At 49.7% G+C, this 15,512-nt stretch overlaps 1 protein-coding gene across 1 annotated transcript in view; it reads right to left on the bottom strand.

Annotated features, from left to right (window-relative positions):
* Positions 1–198: 198 nt before the first annotated feature.
* Positions 199–15,512, bottom strand: part of KLHDC2 (kelch domain containing 2) — a 15,493-nt gene continuing 179 nt past the window's right edge. Inside the window, exons 2-13 of the mRNA XM_014936823.1 lie at positions 13,393–13,585; positions 12,712–12,791; positions 11,598–11,715; positions 10,661–10,776; positions 8,669–8,750; positions 8,497–8,580; positions 5,325–5,409; positions 4,380–4,526; positions 3,889–3,961; positions 2,270–2,357; positions 1,357–1,409; positions 199–1,094 (exon numbers count right to left, since the gene is read on the bottom strand). Coding sequence (XP_014792309.1) covers positions 971–1,094; positions 1,357–1,409; positions 2,270–2,357; positions 3,889–3,961; positions 4,380–4,526; positions 5,325–5,409; positions 8,497–8,580; positions 8,669–8,750; positions 10,661–10,776; positions 11,598–11,715; positions 12,712–12,791; positions 13,393–13,548 — 1,206 coding nt within the window. The 5' untranslated portion in view covers positions 13,549–13,585 and the 3' untranslated portion in view covers positions 199–970. The remainder of the gene's footprint in view (positions 1,095–1,356; positions 1,410–2,269; positions 2,358–3,888; positions 3,962–4,379; positions 4,527–5,324; positions 5,410–8,496; positions 8,581–8,668; positions 8,751–10,660; positions 10,777–11,597; positions 11,716–12,711; positions 12,792–13,392; positions 13,586–15,512) is intronic.

The raw sequence follows: 15,512 nt of genomic DNA, 5'->3' as shown, positions 1-15,512 counted from the left end.
GGTGCATTCCCAGCCCTCCGTAGGGCCTGTTCCCAGCAGCTCAGCTGCACCCTGCCCCGAATTATTGCCCCCAGGGAGGTGGGGAACAGGCAGGGAAGGATCCAGAGGGTCAATAAACCCCCGTGTGCTGTGTCAGCACCCCTCAACTCCAGCCACAGCTACAGCTCGCCCAGGAATTACAAGCCAGCAGTTAGTTTCGTTCTAGAATTCAAACTTTTTAATTTTTATTTCTTTTTTTTTTTTCTGAGGACAGCGTAAAACATGATTTCACCCCTTCCCCACAGCAGCAACAGCCTGTCCCTTGTCCCCCCATGTCACCTGCTGGGGCCGAGTCAGCAAAAGTCGGCGACGGGCGGACAACAGGCTCAAGCACTTTCACTTTCTCAGGGCAGAATATCTGCTACCTAAGGTTCACAATTGAAGTTACACAACATAAAAGAGTTCCAAAAAAAAAAAACAAAAAAAACAACAAACCAAACAAAACCCCAACGTAGGCAGGAGCAGAGGGCAGGAGCAGAGGGCAGCGGGGCTTGAACAGCTGAGGCTTTAACCACACGTTGGACACAAATGGACAATTTCCACAGCCCCAGGGCTGTTCTCCCCCCCTCGAAACCATCTTCAGCCTCCACTAAAGCAACTCTCCTCTTCCTGGGGCCCCTCTATCTCCTGCTGAACCCCTGGGGACTCACAACACTCCCACCCCCATCCCACCTCCCTCCAGGCCGACAACCCCAGGCCTAGTTTTTGAGCTCGGGCAGAGGCTGCATCTCCACTCGCCTTAAATATACATTTATTGCAAACGAACATATTTTGACACAAAAATAGGTTCTCTCTAGGCCATTCACATGCAACTTAAGAGGCGAGAAGCGACTACCTACGAGGCTAGGGATAGTTAACCTATACACATTTACTGTTTTGCCGTGCTCCGTGAGGTTATTCCATCTTGGAGCTGCTCCTGGGTGGGGAGGGCTCAGGAGCCCGAGGTGTTGTTGCTTCCGAAGCGCTGGTTGACGCTGTGCAGCAAGTGCTTGGGGAGACAATTCCAGGAACTGGCCAGTATCTCCTTAAAGCAAATGACAGCTTCCAGGCACAGCCTGGGGGAGAGGGAAACACCAGAATTAGCACCAGGAGGAAGGAGGGCTGGGAGGGAAACTCATCCCTTACAGCTACCGAGCGAGGGCTGCTTCTCCTCAGTGCCAAAGGCATTTCTGAGAGGAATCTCGCTCCATCCTCTCAAAATTCCCTGCTGTTCTTTAGGGGAAGGGATGTTTTCAAGTGGTTTAGGAACATAAACGCATCTAGCGATAACCCTGGTGAAGACACGACAGTTTAAGGGCAAAGTCTGGCTTTTCTTACCTTACAAGAGATCTCGGTTGTAGAGAAAAGACAAGTATTTCGTTGCTGTGAGCCTGGGGTGGGGGAGAGAGAGAAGCAGTTTGGTTACATGGAGTCAGGGTGTCACAGCAGGAGCCAAACCCACCCAAACAGCACTGGGAGAGGACGGCCAAGGACACCACTCTGGGGGTGGAGAGGCTGATGATGGGGAGCAGAGTGGACTTCACGTACGTCATGAAGGCAGGAGAGAAGCTGAACGCAGAACTGCTCCCCAAATCCTCCCCAAATCCTGCAACAGGGGGAGTTACGGGCACTCAGGGAACTGCTGTTCCAACAGGTGGAGGGGAACAGCCCCACGTTGCACCAGGGGAGGTTTAGGATGGATATTAGGAAAAATTTCTTCACAGAAAGGCACCATCAGTTAAAACCCTGCCAGGTTACACCCATTCTTTGAATGCACATCCACATAATCTCTGCCAGGGCCCAGCTGCTGGTGCACAGTTACACCACCCTTGTTTGCCACTCGCTGACACCCACTGGTTCTTACACCAGAAGGTGCTCGTTCCCAGTCTCCAACACCAAAAGGTGTTTTTTTCCCCCTGTCCTGGCTGAAGAACAACCCCAGGCTCAGCCTGTTCTCTCCTGGCTCCCTGAAAACACCCCCCCGTGAGAAGCAGAGGGCAGAGCTAAAGAAATAATTAAGAGATAAGAATTGGCTCCAAGCGCAATGCACCTGTGAGGGAAAGTTTGTTTGTTTAAATAATGAATAATGAACCTGGTTTCCAGAAAAGCAGCAAGAGGTTTCCCCTTCCAGCTTTGTTTGTGCACCTCTGCCAGTTCTCACGGGGCAGCACAAGCGTTTCACGCCCGCGACGAGCCCCCGGGGGAAGGGCTGGGGCAGGGAAGGGAAAGAAAAGCTGGAAATAAAACTTACAGCTTTCGAATGGGCCAGTAAGTTGTTGGCACAGCCCCCGAAGACGATCACCTCTCCCTCCTCGCTCGCACAAGCCGTGTGCCACAGCCTAGAAAACAGGAATTGGTGCTGCCTTTTAAAGGGAAAAACCACCCCACCCCATAACCCACCTGGGGGATTTGCTTTTGGAGTTAACACGGGGGGTTGGCCCTTCCACCGGGGCGCTGGAGACACCCCTCCTTCAACAATCCTCGCCACCAATACAAACTAGGGGGTGAGGGATTGGAAAGCAGCCCTGAGGAAAGGGACTTGGGGGTGCTGGTGGAGGAGAAGCTGGACATGAGCAGGCAGTGTGCAGCTGCAGCCCAGAAGGGGAATCCCATCCTGGGCTGCATCAAAAGATGCGTTGCCAGCAGGTCCAGAGAGGGGATTCTGCCACTTTACTCTGGTGAGACCTCACCTGGAGTATTGTGTGCAGGTCTGGAGCCCTCAATATAAGAAGGACATGGACCTGATGGAGCGGGTCCAGAGGAGGGCCACGAGGATGATCAGGGGGATGGAGCACCTCTGCTACGAGGACAGGCTGAGAGAGCTGGGGTTGTTCAGCCTGGAGAAGAGGAGGCTCCGGGGAGACCTAAGAGCAGCCTTCCAGTACCTGAAGGGAGCCTACAGGAAGGCTGGGGAGAACCTGTTTAGAAAGGCCTGTAGTGACAGGACGAGGGGAAATGGCTTCAAGCTGGAGGGGAACAGATTTAGACTGGAGATGAGGAGAGGGTTCTTCACTGTGAGGGTGGTGGAGCACTGGAACAGGTTGCCCAGGGAGGTGGTTGAGGCCCCTTCCCTGGAGATATTCAAGGAGAGGCTCGATGAGGCCCTGGGCAACCTGGTCTAGTTGGGGGTGTCCCTGCTGACTGTGGGGGGGTCGGACTAGATGACCCTTGGAGGTCCCTTCCAGCCTGGGCAATTCTATGATTCTATGAACAGGAGTTTGTGGTGGGAGGAGGAAAACCAGTCAGCAAAGGCTGGGCTGTGGAGGGGGTTGGGGTCCGAGCGGGGCTGGGGGGGCACGTTCTGGGTGTGAAACCCACAGACCGTGTTTTCAGGTCCCGCTCGAGTCAAAAGACTGATGGAACGTCATCAGTCAGAGCTGGTTTTGCTCACCTAATTTTGGGGAAACCAGGGATCTCACAGGGTGTTCAGCAGCAACACGGCCCCATCCTGCTGCTCCAAAGTGGGGGGAGAAGCAGATGGGGGGCAGCTCAGCCCGGAGAACACCCCCCTCCTCATCCCCACCAAAGGGCAGAGCGGGAAGAATGGCTGCTAATTTTAATTAATTTATCCTCAGCTCTGAAGGCATCCCCAAACGAGCTGGATCAACTCACATGACACGAGTGTTTTCGATGCCCCACAAACGCATCGCGGCAGTTTCGATGCTTTCAAATTGCAGGTCATCACCTCCAATTTACTTGGCAGGAAAACAAAACCGTTCTGGGCGTGCACAGGAACGAGGAGGTTCCAGCTCAGGGGCCTCTGCAGCCAGAGCAAACCCTAAATCCCAGCTTTTCCTGCTGTTTTCCAGCCCCACTCCCACAATAGTGTTCATCTCACGTTTCAGGTGTGCGTTTCCAGGCCTCCCGTACCTTGGTTTTTCAGAATAGTTGTGCTCAAACTGTATCCACTCGTTCTTGCTGATACAATAAATCCAGGCGTCGCCTGAAAACAAGCAAAACCCCAAATACAAACAATATTCTGTTAATTCTTTCCCATTTGCGTGTACTCTGGTTAACACAGAACAGCCATTTTTGCTCTTAAATAAATAGGGTTTTTAAGGAAAAACCCTATGAAACTATTTGAAAACAGGCCTTAAATAATGGTTTCTGGGAGCAAAGTCAGAAGGGAGACCTGCAAAGCTCTTCCTAATTGCAATTTACGTTAGATACATTTTTTTAGAGCAGAATAATTTCTATTAATAATAGTGTCTCAACACAGTCGGTGACTCCTGCTCTGTGAAATGAGCTGTTGACCATAAGGCGCTGGATCACAGCAGCACGGAAGGAATGCAGGAAGAATTTGAGGTGAGCTGGCAGTAATTCAAGCAAAGACACAGTGAAATCCTTTTGGAATGACTTACTTAAAGGCTGCTTGTCCGTGGTGAAGCCTCCGAAGAGGAAGAGGTGGTCGGAGGAAATGGGTGTTAAGGAATGCCAGGACCGGCCGACGGGGCAGATGCCTTGCGTGATTCTGCAATTTGGTAAAAACACCACAAATGACCCCCGCGCTGCAATAAAATGCTGCTGCTCATTTCTCATTATTTCTGAGGTATCTGAAGGACGCAGCTTCGTGCTGCGCAGAACTCATGACCCAACACCAAGTTGAATTTCTTTAGACACAGTGAAAGAATTTTACTTGTACCAATAGTTAAAAATGCCTGAGAGCAAGAGTCAGCAGCTGCTCAGGAAGATCAGTCCTGATCCAGTGTCCTTACCTTCTGAATTTACCAGGTTCTACTAGAACAATCCCAGAATGCTATGGGGTTGGAAGGGACCTCTGGAGATCATCTAGTCCAACCCCCTGCCAGAGCAGGTCCACCCAGAGCAGGTTGCACAGGAACGTGTCCAGGTGGGTTTGAAAGTCTCCAGAGAAGGAGACTCCACCACCTCTCTGGGCAGCCTCTGCCAGGGCTTTGCCACCCTCAAAGTGAAGTTTCTCCTCATGTTTAGGTGGAACTTCTTATATTCAAGTTTGTGCCCATTTCCTCTTGTCCTGTCCCTGGGCACCACTGAAAAAAGACCAGCCCCATCCTCCTGACACCCACCCTTTCAGTATTTATAGGTGTTGATCAGATTCCCCCTCAGCCTTCTCTTCTCAAGACTAAAAACACCCAAGTCCCTCAGCCTCTCCTCGTAAGGGAGATGCTCCAGGCCCCTCAGCATCTCTGTACCCCTCTGCTGTCCCCTCTCCAGCAGTTCCCTGTCCTTCTGGAACTGGGGAGCCCAGAACCTCCTAGAAGAAAGCAGAGCGTGGTTGAGATGGTCACACATGGTTTAGGTAACACCTCCTCAAAGGGGGCTGGGACTTACTCTGTATCTGCCACCGAAGACGTAGCCTCTGTTCCCAACCGTGGCGCAGGCGTGAGCCGCGCGGGGCGACGGAGTCTTACCCTGGGGACAGAAAACGTGAGAGGAAGAGGTGAGTTTGTGATACTTTAACAAAAGAAAGATGATGATGCTTCCAGAAACCCAGGGGAGATGAAGTGAGGAGGGGCTGGGCTGGAGATGCCCACCACACACAGGAAACAGCAGGGACTTGGCCACGCTGGGGGACCCCGGGGGGCAAGAGCAGGGACCAGGCTCCTCCCAAGGCACAGCAAGGTCTCTCACTGCCACAAATCCATCACACAAGGAGACAAAAGGCTGAACTACTGTCAGATTTAAGGCCAACGAGGAAGAGAGAGTGAAAAAAAACCATCCAGTAAGTCATTCTGTGTAAGGAAACTTGCTTTTTTTGGTGGATGGAAGATCAGAAAACTCATTAAAAATGGGATTTTTCTTTTTCCCCCCTCTTTAAGGTATAAATTTTGCTTTTAGAAGGGGGTTCAGAAAGTCACAGAAGACCTCAGACTGTAAATGAGACGGTGACACACTAAATCATTAAACTGCATTTTTCTTGAGTCGCTTCTGAAATATTTGGGATCTGTATATTTTAAGACAAAGCAATTCTTTGGTAATCTCAGAATCACAGAATCTTCTAGGTTGGAAGGGACCTTAAAGATCATCTTGTCCAACCATCAACCTAACTGACAAAAATAGACACCCACACAACAAACAAGGAGCATCATCACTAGGCCATACCTCCCAGCACTACATCAACCCGTCTTTTGAACACCTCCAGGGATGGTGCCTCAACCACCTCCCTGGGCAGCCCATTCCAATGGCTGAGAACCCTTTCAGTGAAAAAATTTTTCCTAATATCCAGCCTGAACCTACCCTCACTGAGGAGTTTATCTCCAATTCCATTTCCTCCAATTCTGTGGCAGTATCACCCCGTTTCCCTGGTCCTGAGCATTGCTGGGACTCTCCAAATAGTGGACAGTTGCGATTACGGAGCGTTTTGTTTTGTTCTGACCACACTTGGGCAGCCAAGCACAACGCCCCAACCCGTCACACTACAGCCAGGGTGACAGGAAACCCTACATGGTGTCCTCCTGAGCTCCCCAGGAGCACAAGGCCACCGAGGCGTGAAAGAAAGCGGGTCAATGGGAAAAAAAACCTAAGAGAGAAAGACAGATCAAAATAAAAGGCAAGTTCCCCGTTTTTGGAGAGGAGAGAGGACCTGAGGCAAACGAATGGTTTAAATTCAGTTTAAATGGCCTCAAGAATGCTACTGAAGAGAGAGCTGGTAATTTTTGAGGGGATGGTTCCAAAGCTGCTTCTACCAACAGTGTTTTAAACCCCTCTTTTGACAGTCCTTCCCCTACAAGCACGTTGCAGGTAAAACTCGTCTTTTGAACACCTCCAGGGATGGTGCCTCAACCACCTCCCTGGGCAGCCCATTCCAATGGCTGAGAACCCTTTCAGTGAAAAAATTTTTCCTAATATCCAGCCTGAACCTACCCTCACTGAGGAGTTTATCTCCAATTCCATTTCCTCCAATTCTGTGGCAGTATCACCCCGTTTCCCTGGTCCTGAGCATTGCTGGGACTCTCCAAATAGTGGACAGTTGCGATTACGGAGCGTTTTGTTTTGTTCTGACCACACTTGGGCAGCCAAGCACAACGCCCCAACCCGTCACACTACAGCCAGGGTGACAGGAAACCCTACATGGTGTCCTCCTGAGCTCCCCAGGAGCACAAGGCCACCGAGGCGTGAAAGAAAGCGGGTCAATGGGAAAAAAAACCTAAGAGAGAAAGACAGATCAAAATAAAAGGCAAGTTCCCCATTTTGGAGAGAAGACCTGAGGCAAATGAATGGTTTAAATTCAGTTTAAATGGCCTCAAGAATGCTACTGAAGAGAGAGCAGGTAATTTTTGAGGGGATGGTTCCAAAGCTGCTTCTACCAACAGTGTTTCAAACCCCTCTCTTGACAGTCCTTCCCCTACAAGCACGTTGTAGGTAAAACTGCAAACACACAAGTTCATGACACCTCACGGAGTCCAGACCTAGGACAGAAATTAAGAGTCACACCTCGTTGGCAATGGACTGGGAATGAGGACAGCAGTGACCTGGTCACAGCGTCCCGAGCTTCAGCTCCTGGTGGAGTCTCCTGCCCAGACAGACCCAGCATGTCCCAGAAGAGCAGAAACCAGCAGAGCTGCAGACATGGGGCTTCCCCCAACACCACCAAGAGAAGAAGACACGACTCCCACCACTCCACACACCCAGGAGCCAGCAGGACATCTCTGATGTCCTCCTGCTAGCGACCAGCAGGTGTTTCAGAGGGTTCCTCCATCTTTCCTAACTCCTGGCATTTGGGGACCAGTTTCTATCCCGAAGAAGGCAGGGTCACAGACCACCTGACAACTCGACACTCAGCACAGGGGTGGAGCAGGAAAGCAGAAAAAATATATTTTGGGTGAATTTCCGTGCTTCTTGCTTGCAAATGGTTAACCACAGCTTCTGAAATAGCACCAGAGAGATGCAGACTACAGATAGGACCCTGCAAGAGACACGACGGCTTCACACGGCAAGTTGTCCCAGCCACTCCGAATATCTGTGGCCCAAAGCCACCCCTGCTGGGACAGGCCACCACTGTCCCCTCACCGGGAGACAAGGAGGCTGTTCCATCAACACCCACTGCTAACGACACTAATTAAAGAACCCAAGCCTAGCAGAGTCACACTGGTTTTCATGGGATGCTACAGGAGATACAGTGCACATACTTCTTAAGAGCTTATATATTCGTATTTCTTTCTTGAGGAATTCTTGCTCAGGGAGGGGAGCCATAGGAGGAGGTGGAAGGGTTTTACACTGAAAATAGGGGAGATTGAGATGAGATTTGAGGAAGAAATTGTTGACTGTGAGGGTGGTGAGAGCCTGGCCCAGTTTGGCCAGAGAAGCTGTGGCTGCCCCATCCCTGGAGGGGTTCAAGGCCAGGCTGGAGGGGGCTTGGAGCCACCTGGTCTGGTGGGAGGTGTCCCTGCCCAGGGCAGGGGGTGGCACTGGATGATCTTCAAGGTCCCTTCCAACCCAAACCATTCTATGATTCTAAGAGCTGTGACTTTAATTAACTGACATAAGACTAATAATTACCGTAGTTATAGGCTGGCTCCAAGTAAAAGTTTCAGTGTCCAGAACGTGCACATGGTCATTCCATCCTCTAGGGAGACCTGAATTCTTTAAAAACATTAAACAAGCAACAAGTTTTAAACAGCAGTGATGAAATATTAAAGTTTAAGTAGAAATTACTTCCAGGTTTACTTACCCAAAAAGAGGTTTCATCAAACTCAAAAGTTCCCCGTTGTTTCCCTTCAGGGAAATACCCATAGCCTCCAAAAAATATTAGCCTGAAAGAAAACAGGCATCAAGATCCATGAGAAACGCTGTCACGGCTGGTGCTGTCAATTAAAGTTCTTTAAAGGCTGTGTTTGAACAGAGGATGGGACACCAGGGAAGCTCCTTTGGCTTCACTACTTCTAATACACCCACAACACAAGTTCTCCAGGTGTGGGGCCCCATTTCTTGCTTAATCAACCCTCCCACCCACACGAAATCCCTCCCGTTGCTGTTGCCCAGGCCTCAGGCTTCCAGGCTTTGCTCTGCTTCCAAACAGGGAGGCTACCAAGGCCTCCTGCCCGGTTGCCACGCTTCCCTACTGGGGCTCCCACACAGCAGCTGCAGGTGTTTATTCCTCCAGTTTCCCAACTCCCCCCCATCAACTTTTTCCAAACCCTCTGCTCACTTTTCCTGAGCCTAAAATGTTTGTAAGAAGCAAAGGGAAAGCATTATGACCTGGGCACGGCCATGGTGCAGGACAAGGAGGAGACCAAGGGACGCTACACACAGCAGATCCTCTACCAATGAAGCCACCTGGGAAGTTTTCCCCAGTTTTTAGGGTTTTTTTCAGGGGGAGGAGAACATTTTCCTTTGTACTTGCTGCATTTTGTCTGGTTTTTGCCAGAAATTCTTATTGAATTATGAGGTGACAGAAAACCAACCTGCACCACCTGACTAAACACCCACAACTCCAGTCCTGCACAGATTCACACCTGAACTCATCCCACCCATCAGCGCAGCAATAAGCTCTCTCTCCACATCAAGAGTCTGAAAACCAGCACCACGGGCCATTTCCTCTCTCTGCAGAAAATCCCACAGGGAGTTCCCTCAAAGCAGCAGCCACCCATAGTATTATTAGACACCAAAATCACTGTCACCTCACGGTGACACGGGACCTCCTCATCCCCTGGCATCACAGACCTCTGCAGGGACCAGCCCTTCCAGCTTCTCCTGCAAAGGGACAATCCTGGCCACACGAGCTGTCACCTGCTCCCAGACCATTTTGGAGTCCTGCTCTCTGGAAGCCAGGAACCTTCTGAGAAATCAGCCCTGGGTAGATGCTCCAAGAGGAGAGACAAAAGTCTCTGCCTTCAGTTAATCCACTTCCACCCCCAACCTCCCGAGGAGCTGGGATACAACCAACTGGTGGAAGCAGGAGACTTATCTACTGACAACAGGGGCTGGAATGATCTCGTCACAGAGTTTAGGGGACCAGAGCTACCCAAACTGAACTGGGGAGGAGGGTACAAGGCAACAGCAACGTCTGGCACCATCAGCTCATCAGGCTTCAACACCTTCTCCTCATCTTCCTCCTCTTTTCCAAGGTTTGCGGTGCCAAAAAGCCCGGTGGCACCTGTGGGACACCATCCCAACACGTGAAATCAGATAACACCAACAGCACTTCATCCAACACGTCCCCTTGTTTTGTGCAACCAGCACAGAACAGATGGAATTTAGCAGGTGCACGCAACACGTCCCCTTGTTTTGTGCAACCAGCAACCACAGAACACGTGGAATTTAGCACGTGCACAGCCAAAAAAGCCACAGGCAACAGACCCAAATCTGGGAGCGAGGTTTTTCACTTATCAACGTTCAAAGGCCGGAGCGGTTTTAAAAGGCAGGTTGGGGAAGACACCCAGCATCTTCCTGAAGCACTTTAGCAGGTGCACGGCCAAAAAAGCCACAGGCAACAGACCCAAATCTGGGAGCGAGGTTTTTCACTTATCAACGTTCAAAGGCCGGAGCAGTTTTAAAAGGCGGGTTGGGGAAGACACCCAGCATCTTCCCGAAGCATGAAGGTGCTGCAGAGGCAAAGAAATCCTCCTGCAGCCCTACTTCAAGCAACAAGACCCAAGGACGAGGAGAGGAAGAGCAATTAAAAGCAAACACGGGCGCCAGGAGAGCGGGGCTGGAGCCTTACTTGTTTTTGTAAACCCAGACGCCGAGCTTGTCCTTCGACGAGGGGGGAACCCCCTGACACTCTACTCTGACCCATTGCAGCACTTTGTCCGTGGATCTGGAATTTAACATGTAGAACTGTAGAAAATAAAAAGATTTATTTTTTACCCACACAGTTAGCTTAAAGCTTAAGTCTGACTGATGTCAAAATATTCACTTTTAATTAGCATAGAAATACTCTTTTCCCAGAGCACTGACGTTTGGAACAAAATATGGATCCAAAGATCCTTATCTTGTTGCAGACTCAAGCCCCAAACACTTTTTTTACAAAATTAACAGGACTCTGGACAATGAGTTTTACCATCCAAAAGCTGAAAAAGGATGCTATGAAGGTGTGTACAAAGTAGCAACTGTCTTACAATTAAAAAATAATATGTTTTTAAAAGAAAAAAAAAAGGAGTTTTAAGGTGTCATCCCTTCTCTGTGTGTTACATCATTTTACACGGAGAGAAAGAGCTGAGACACACACATAAACAAACTGAAATGTAAGAAAACCACAGCAGGAAGGAAACAAGTCACACCTTATAAACGTAGTTTGTTTCAGGCTGTCCAAGGAATTGCATCAAGCTCCTTTCAGTTTATATTAGGAGTGAGGCCAAGAAAAACCCTATCTAATTTAAACCTCATTTCCAGAACATCAGAAAATACTATCAGAGCCTCCAGAGAAGAAGAATGTCTCAAACAACTACAGAGCAGTTACAAATCACCTCCTGGCATTATTTCAGTGAACTCTGGGAATTCCCATCTTTCAAAAGAAGCAAACGCAAAAGCACTGATCCAATCACAGTTTGGATGGGTTTTAATTAACTGGAAGGGCCACCTCTAGTTTATGAAAAAATGGGAATAAAAAGCTAACAAGGAAGAAACTTATTTGTGAGGAGGGGTTTGGCTTTTCTAACCTTGTTGGTGTTGCCACGTGCGTGGTGGCCTCCGAAGAGGTACACCACTCTGTCCACACACACAGCACAACTTCCAGACATGGATGGTGGAACATCTCCCTCTGTTTTACTCTTCTTCCTGGAAGCACAGGTTTAAACATTCCAGCTGCTAAAAATGCACAACACCGATTTTATCTGCAGAGGAAATTTATGTTTAAAACATAAGCAGTATGTTTTTTAATTCCGACGGGTCACCCTGGACCATTTAGTTCTGAGCTTCTTGCACCCTGGCAGGTTTAACCATTTACAGCCCTGACCTGGGATGATGGACAGGGGGGGTGGGGAAAAGGCAATTTAATTAATCCATCTTTTGTAGGGTTGGAATCCCGTCTGCCCAGTTCAGGAGTTTGCTTCCCCTTTCGCGTTCACAATCCCCAGGAAGATCCTGGGGCAAAGAGGATGCACCTCTCTAAACTGAAGGCTTCTATTTTGCTACTGGATTTTTAATGTTTGTAAACATAAGAACCACAAAGATGAGTTTCCAGCCCATGTCCCAGGCTCTCCCTGACCGCCACGGGGACTGGAAAAAACTGCTGAGATGGCACTTTCTGCAGAGGGTTGAGGGGAGATTTGGCTTCGCAGCGCGAGGCCCCAGCACTGGATTCCCTTCTGGGAATTCAGGCATCCAGGTTCCACCCAACTTCCAGGCTCCCAATGGCCTGAGGTGACACAGCAGCTTCTCTGACTGTACCAACATTTAAAAACAACTTCTTAAAAGGACAACAAATAAAAAAACTCAGTACGGATTCCCTCACTGTAATCAAAAGTGCCATAAATACAATTTTCAGGTGCTATACTCTACACTGGGCATCCCCAAACGCTTCACGCTGTTGATCACACACTCCTGTAGGGGCTGCCTTTCCTCCTTCACCCGGTGAAAATACATTTGCTGTTTTCACAGAAAAAAAAACAAAAACAACCCAACATTCTGGAAATAATTTTACACAATTACAGAACAGTTTGAGAAGTGGGAACAAAACGATCAGGGAATTCTCTCTCTTTTCACAGACCAGTTTAAGAATTTATCTTCTTTTTTTTTTTTCCACCTGAAACAACAATTAATTATTTACTGTACCATCTTCCAGTTTCCATGTTGTAAATCCATATTTCATCTCTGGGCAGATAGAAGTCATAAAACCCCCGAACTTGGGCGTTCTGCAGAACAGAAAAAGCACCATCAGAAGGATGTTTGACAATACTGAACTACAGACTCGTTGAACCTCCTTTTCACAGCCCAAGAAGGGTGCATAAATGAGCCAAAATGTCCTTTCTAATTCCCCCACCCCCTGCACGACACTCCCGGAACGATTCACCGCAGCTTTGTCTTGAGCTACCAACTTATTTACTGAGTTCACTGAGAATTCATCCTCATTCCTGCAGTGCACAGCCCAGCCTGATAAATAACCAACCCCTCATCACTAACACGCAACACACAGTCGTGCTGATAACACTGTACATAAAAGCAGCATTTTGCAGACTGGGCGTTTCAAACCAGTGTCTCCTCCTCTCCCAGCTGCTCCCTGTGAGCTGACAGAGGCAAAGGGCACCCTGCGTCCCACAAAGGCTATCTGTTTGCCAAGATCTCATGATTTATTTCAATATTTCCACACCCATCAATGTCACAATCTAATTCGTTAACCGGAGTTTTTCTTTTCCAGGGGAGGGATAATTTCACGGAGTCGCTCCCAAACGAATGGGATGCAATTACCAGCACCAGGGGTGGCAGAAGGCTTAATTAACGAGGAGAGCCTCATACCTTATAGCCTCCCCAGACGTACATGCAGCGCCCGTCGGTGACGGCCACGTGCCCGCTGCGCTCGGCAGGGCTGTCGTTCTCCAGCTGCTCAAAGCTGTCCTCGGCCGGAGCCGGCAGCTCCTCGTCTGCCGGCAGCTCCTCGTTATCGTCGGCCATTTCGCTGCGGCGCTACGTGCACAGGAGTAACACAGAGCTTTGAAAACCACCAGAGGGGGGAAAAAAAAAAAAAACGCAGAGAAATTACACGCCAATGTTTCCTTCACCATGATGTTTTGGTGGGAGAAGTTATTCTCCCCCTCTACTCTGCACTGGTGAGGCCACAACTGGAGTACTGCGTCCAGTTCTGGGCTCCCCAGTTCAAGAGGGACAGGGAACTACTAGAAAGAGTCCAGCGAAGGGCAACAAAGATGATTCAAGGATTGGAGCATCTCCCTTATGAGGAGAGACTGAGAGAGCTGGGACTCTTTAGTCTGGAGAAGAGAAGGCTGAGGGGAGACCTTATCAACGCCTACAAGTATCTCAAGGGCGGGCTGCGGGAGGAGGGAGCCAGACTCTTTTCAGTGGTTCCCAGTGAGAGGACGAGGGGCAACGGGCACAAATTGGAACATAAGAGGTTCCACTCAAATATGAGGAGAAACTTCTTCACGGTGAGGGTGACAGAGCCCTGGAACAGGCTGCCCAGGGAGGGTGTGGAGTCCCCTTCCTTGGAGATTTTCAAGACCCGCCTGGATGCTCCTGAGTAACATGCTCTAGCTCTAGGCAATCCTGCTTCAGCAGGGGAGTTGGACTAGATGATCTCTATGGTCCCTTCCAACTCTAAAATTCAGTGAAATCAGTCAAGAAAGTTTCTGATGGGGATTCCTCATTTGGGTGCAATTTGTAACAGTTTCAGTTGCCAATTTAAGCCAAGGTCTCTATCTTTTGTAACAAAAAAGATCACACTTATCTGTAAATACATTAACTGATGACCAAAAAACCAACCCACAATGGAATAAATCTGAAAGCTCTGCCTACAATACGGTTTTCACTAAAGTGCAAACTCCTGCAGCTTTTCAGGCCAAGTCCCTTTGGGCTGCCTGAGCCATGTCTCCCACAAACTGCTGCCTCCAGCTCTGGGGCCACCACCAGCAGAAGGACATGGAGCTGTTGGAGCAGGGCCAGAGGAGGCCACGGAGATGCTGGGAGGGCTGGAGCCCCTCTGCTGGGAGGGGGGGCTGAGAGAGTTGGGGGGTTCAGCCTGGAGAAGAGAAGGCTCCGGGGAGACCTTGGAGCCCCTTCCAGTCCCCAAAGGGGCTCCAGGAGAGATGGGGAGGGACTCTGGATCAGGGAGGGGAGCCATAGGACGAGGGGGAAGGGTTTTAACCTGAGAGAGGGGAGATTGAGATGAGATCTGGGGAATAACTTGTTTCCTGTGAGGGTGGTGAGAGCCTGGCCCAGGTTGCCCAGAGAAGCTGTGACTGCCCCATCCCTGGAGGGGTTCAAGGCCAGGTTGGAGGGGGCTTGGAGCAACCTGGTCTGGGGGGAGGTGTCCCTGCCCAGGGCAGGGGGTGGAAATGGATGGTCTTTAAGGTCAGTTTCAACCCCAACCATTCTATGATTCTAAGAAACCATCCCATAGTTGCCAAATGCAGGATATGGTACCGATGCTAAAAAAAAATCCTCCCCACAACATCCACAGATCTAACGGTGGGGGAAGGTGGACAGTCCCAGCCATGGCTTTGTGCAACCAGGCAAAGCCAGAGAGGTGAGAAGGACTTGGTGACACCAAACCCTGCACCCGACCACAATCCTTGTCCTGGCAGATTTTTAATTTGAATCGCTCCGATGGCGGAGGCATCACACCACCCTCCGGAGCTGCTTCTTGAGCTTTAATTATGCAGTAAATCAGATAAGCCTTACCCACACCTCAACGAATTCAAGCTAACCAGATTTGTGCTGACCTCTCCCCAGCGATCAGCAGGCTTAGATTATTAGTTTTTTTTAAATAAATTAAGGCAGGCTGGACAAATTCTGCCCCCCCCAGCAATATTTCAGTCCTGCACGGAATCGCTTCTGCCAAGTCACCGCGACCCCCATTTCTCTGGGGCTCCGTCCCTCCCTCAGGACACCCCGTGGGGACA

Source organism: Calidris pugnax, unplaced genomic scaffold, assembly GCF_001431845.1.
Source record: "Calidris pugnax isolate Ruff unplaced genomic scaffold, ASM143184v1 scaffold10, whole genome shotgun sequence".
Classification (NCBI taxonomy): Eukaryota; Metazoa; Chordata; class Aves; order Charadriiformes; family Scolopacidae; genus Calidris; species Calidris pugnax.
This window is presented reverse-complemented; position numbering and strand designations above follow the sequence as displayed.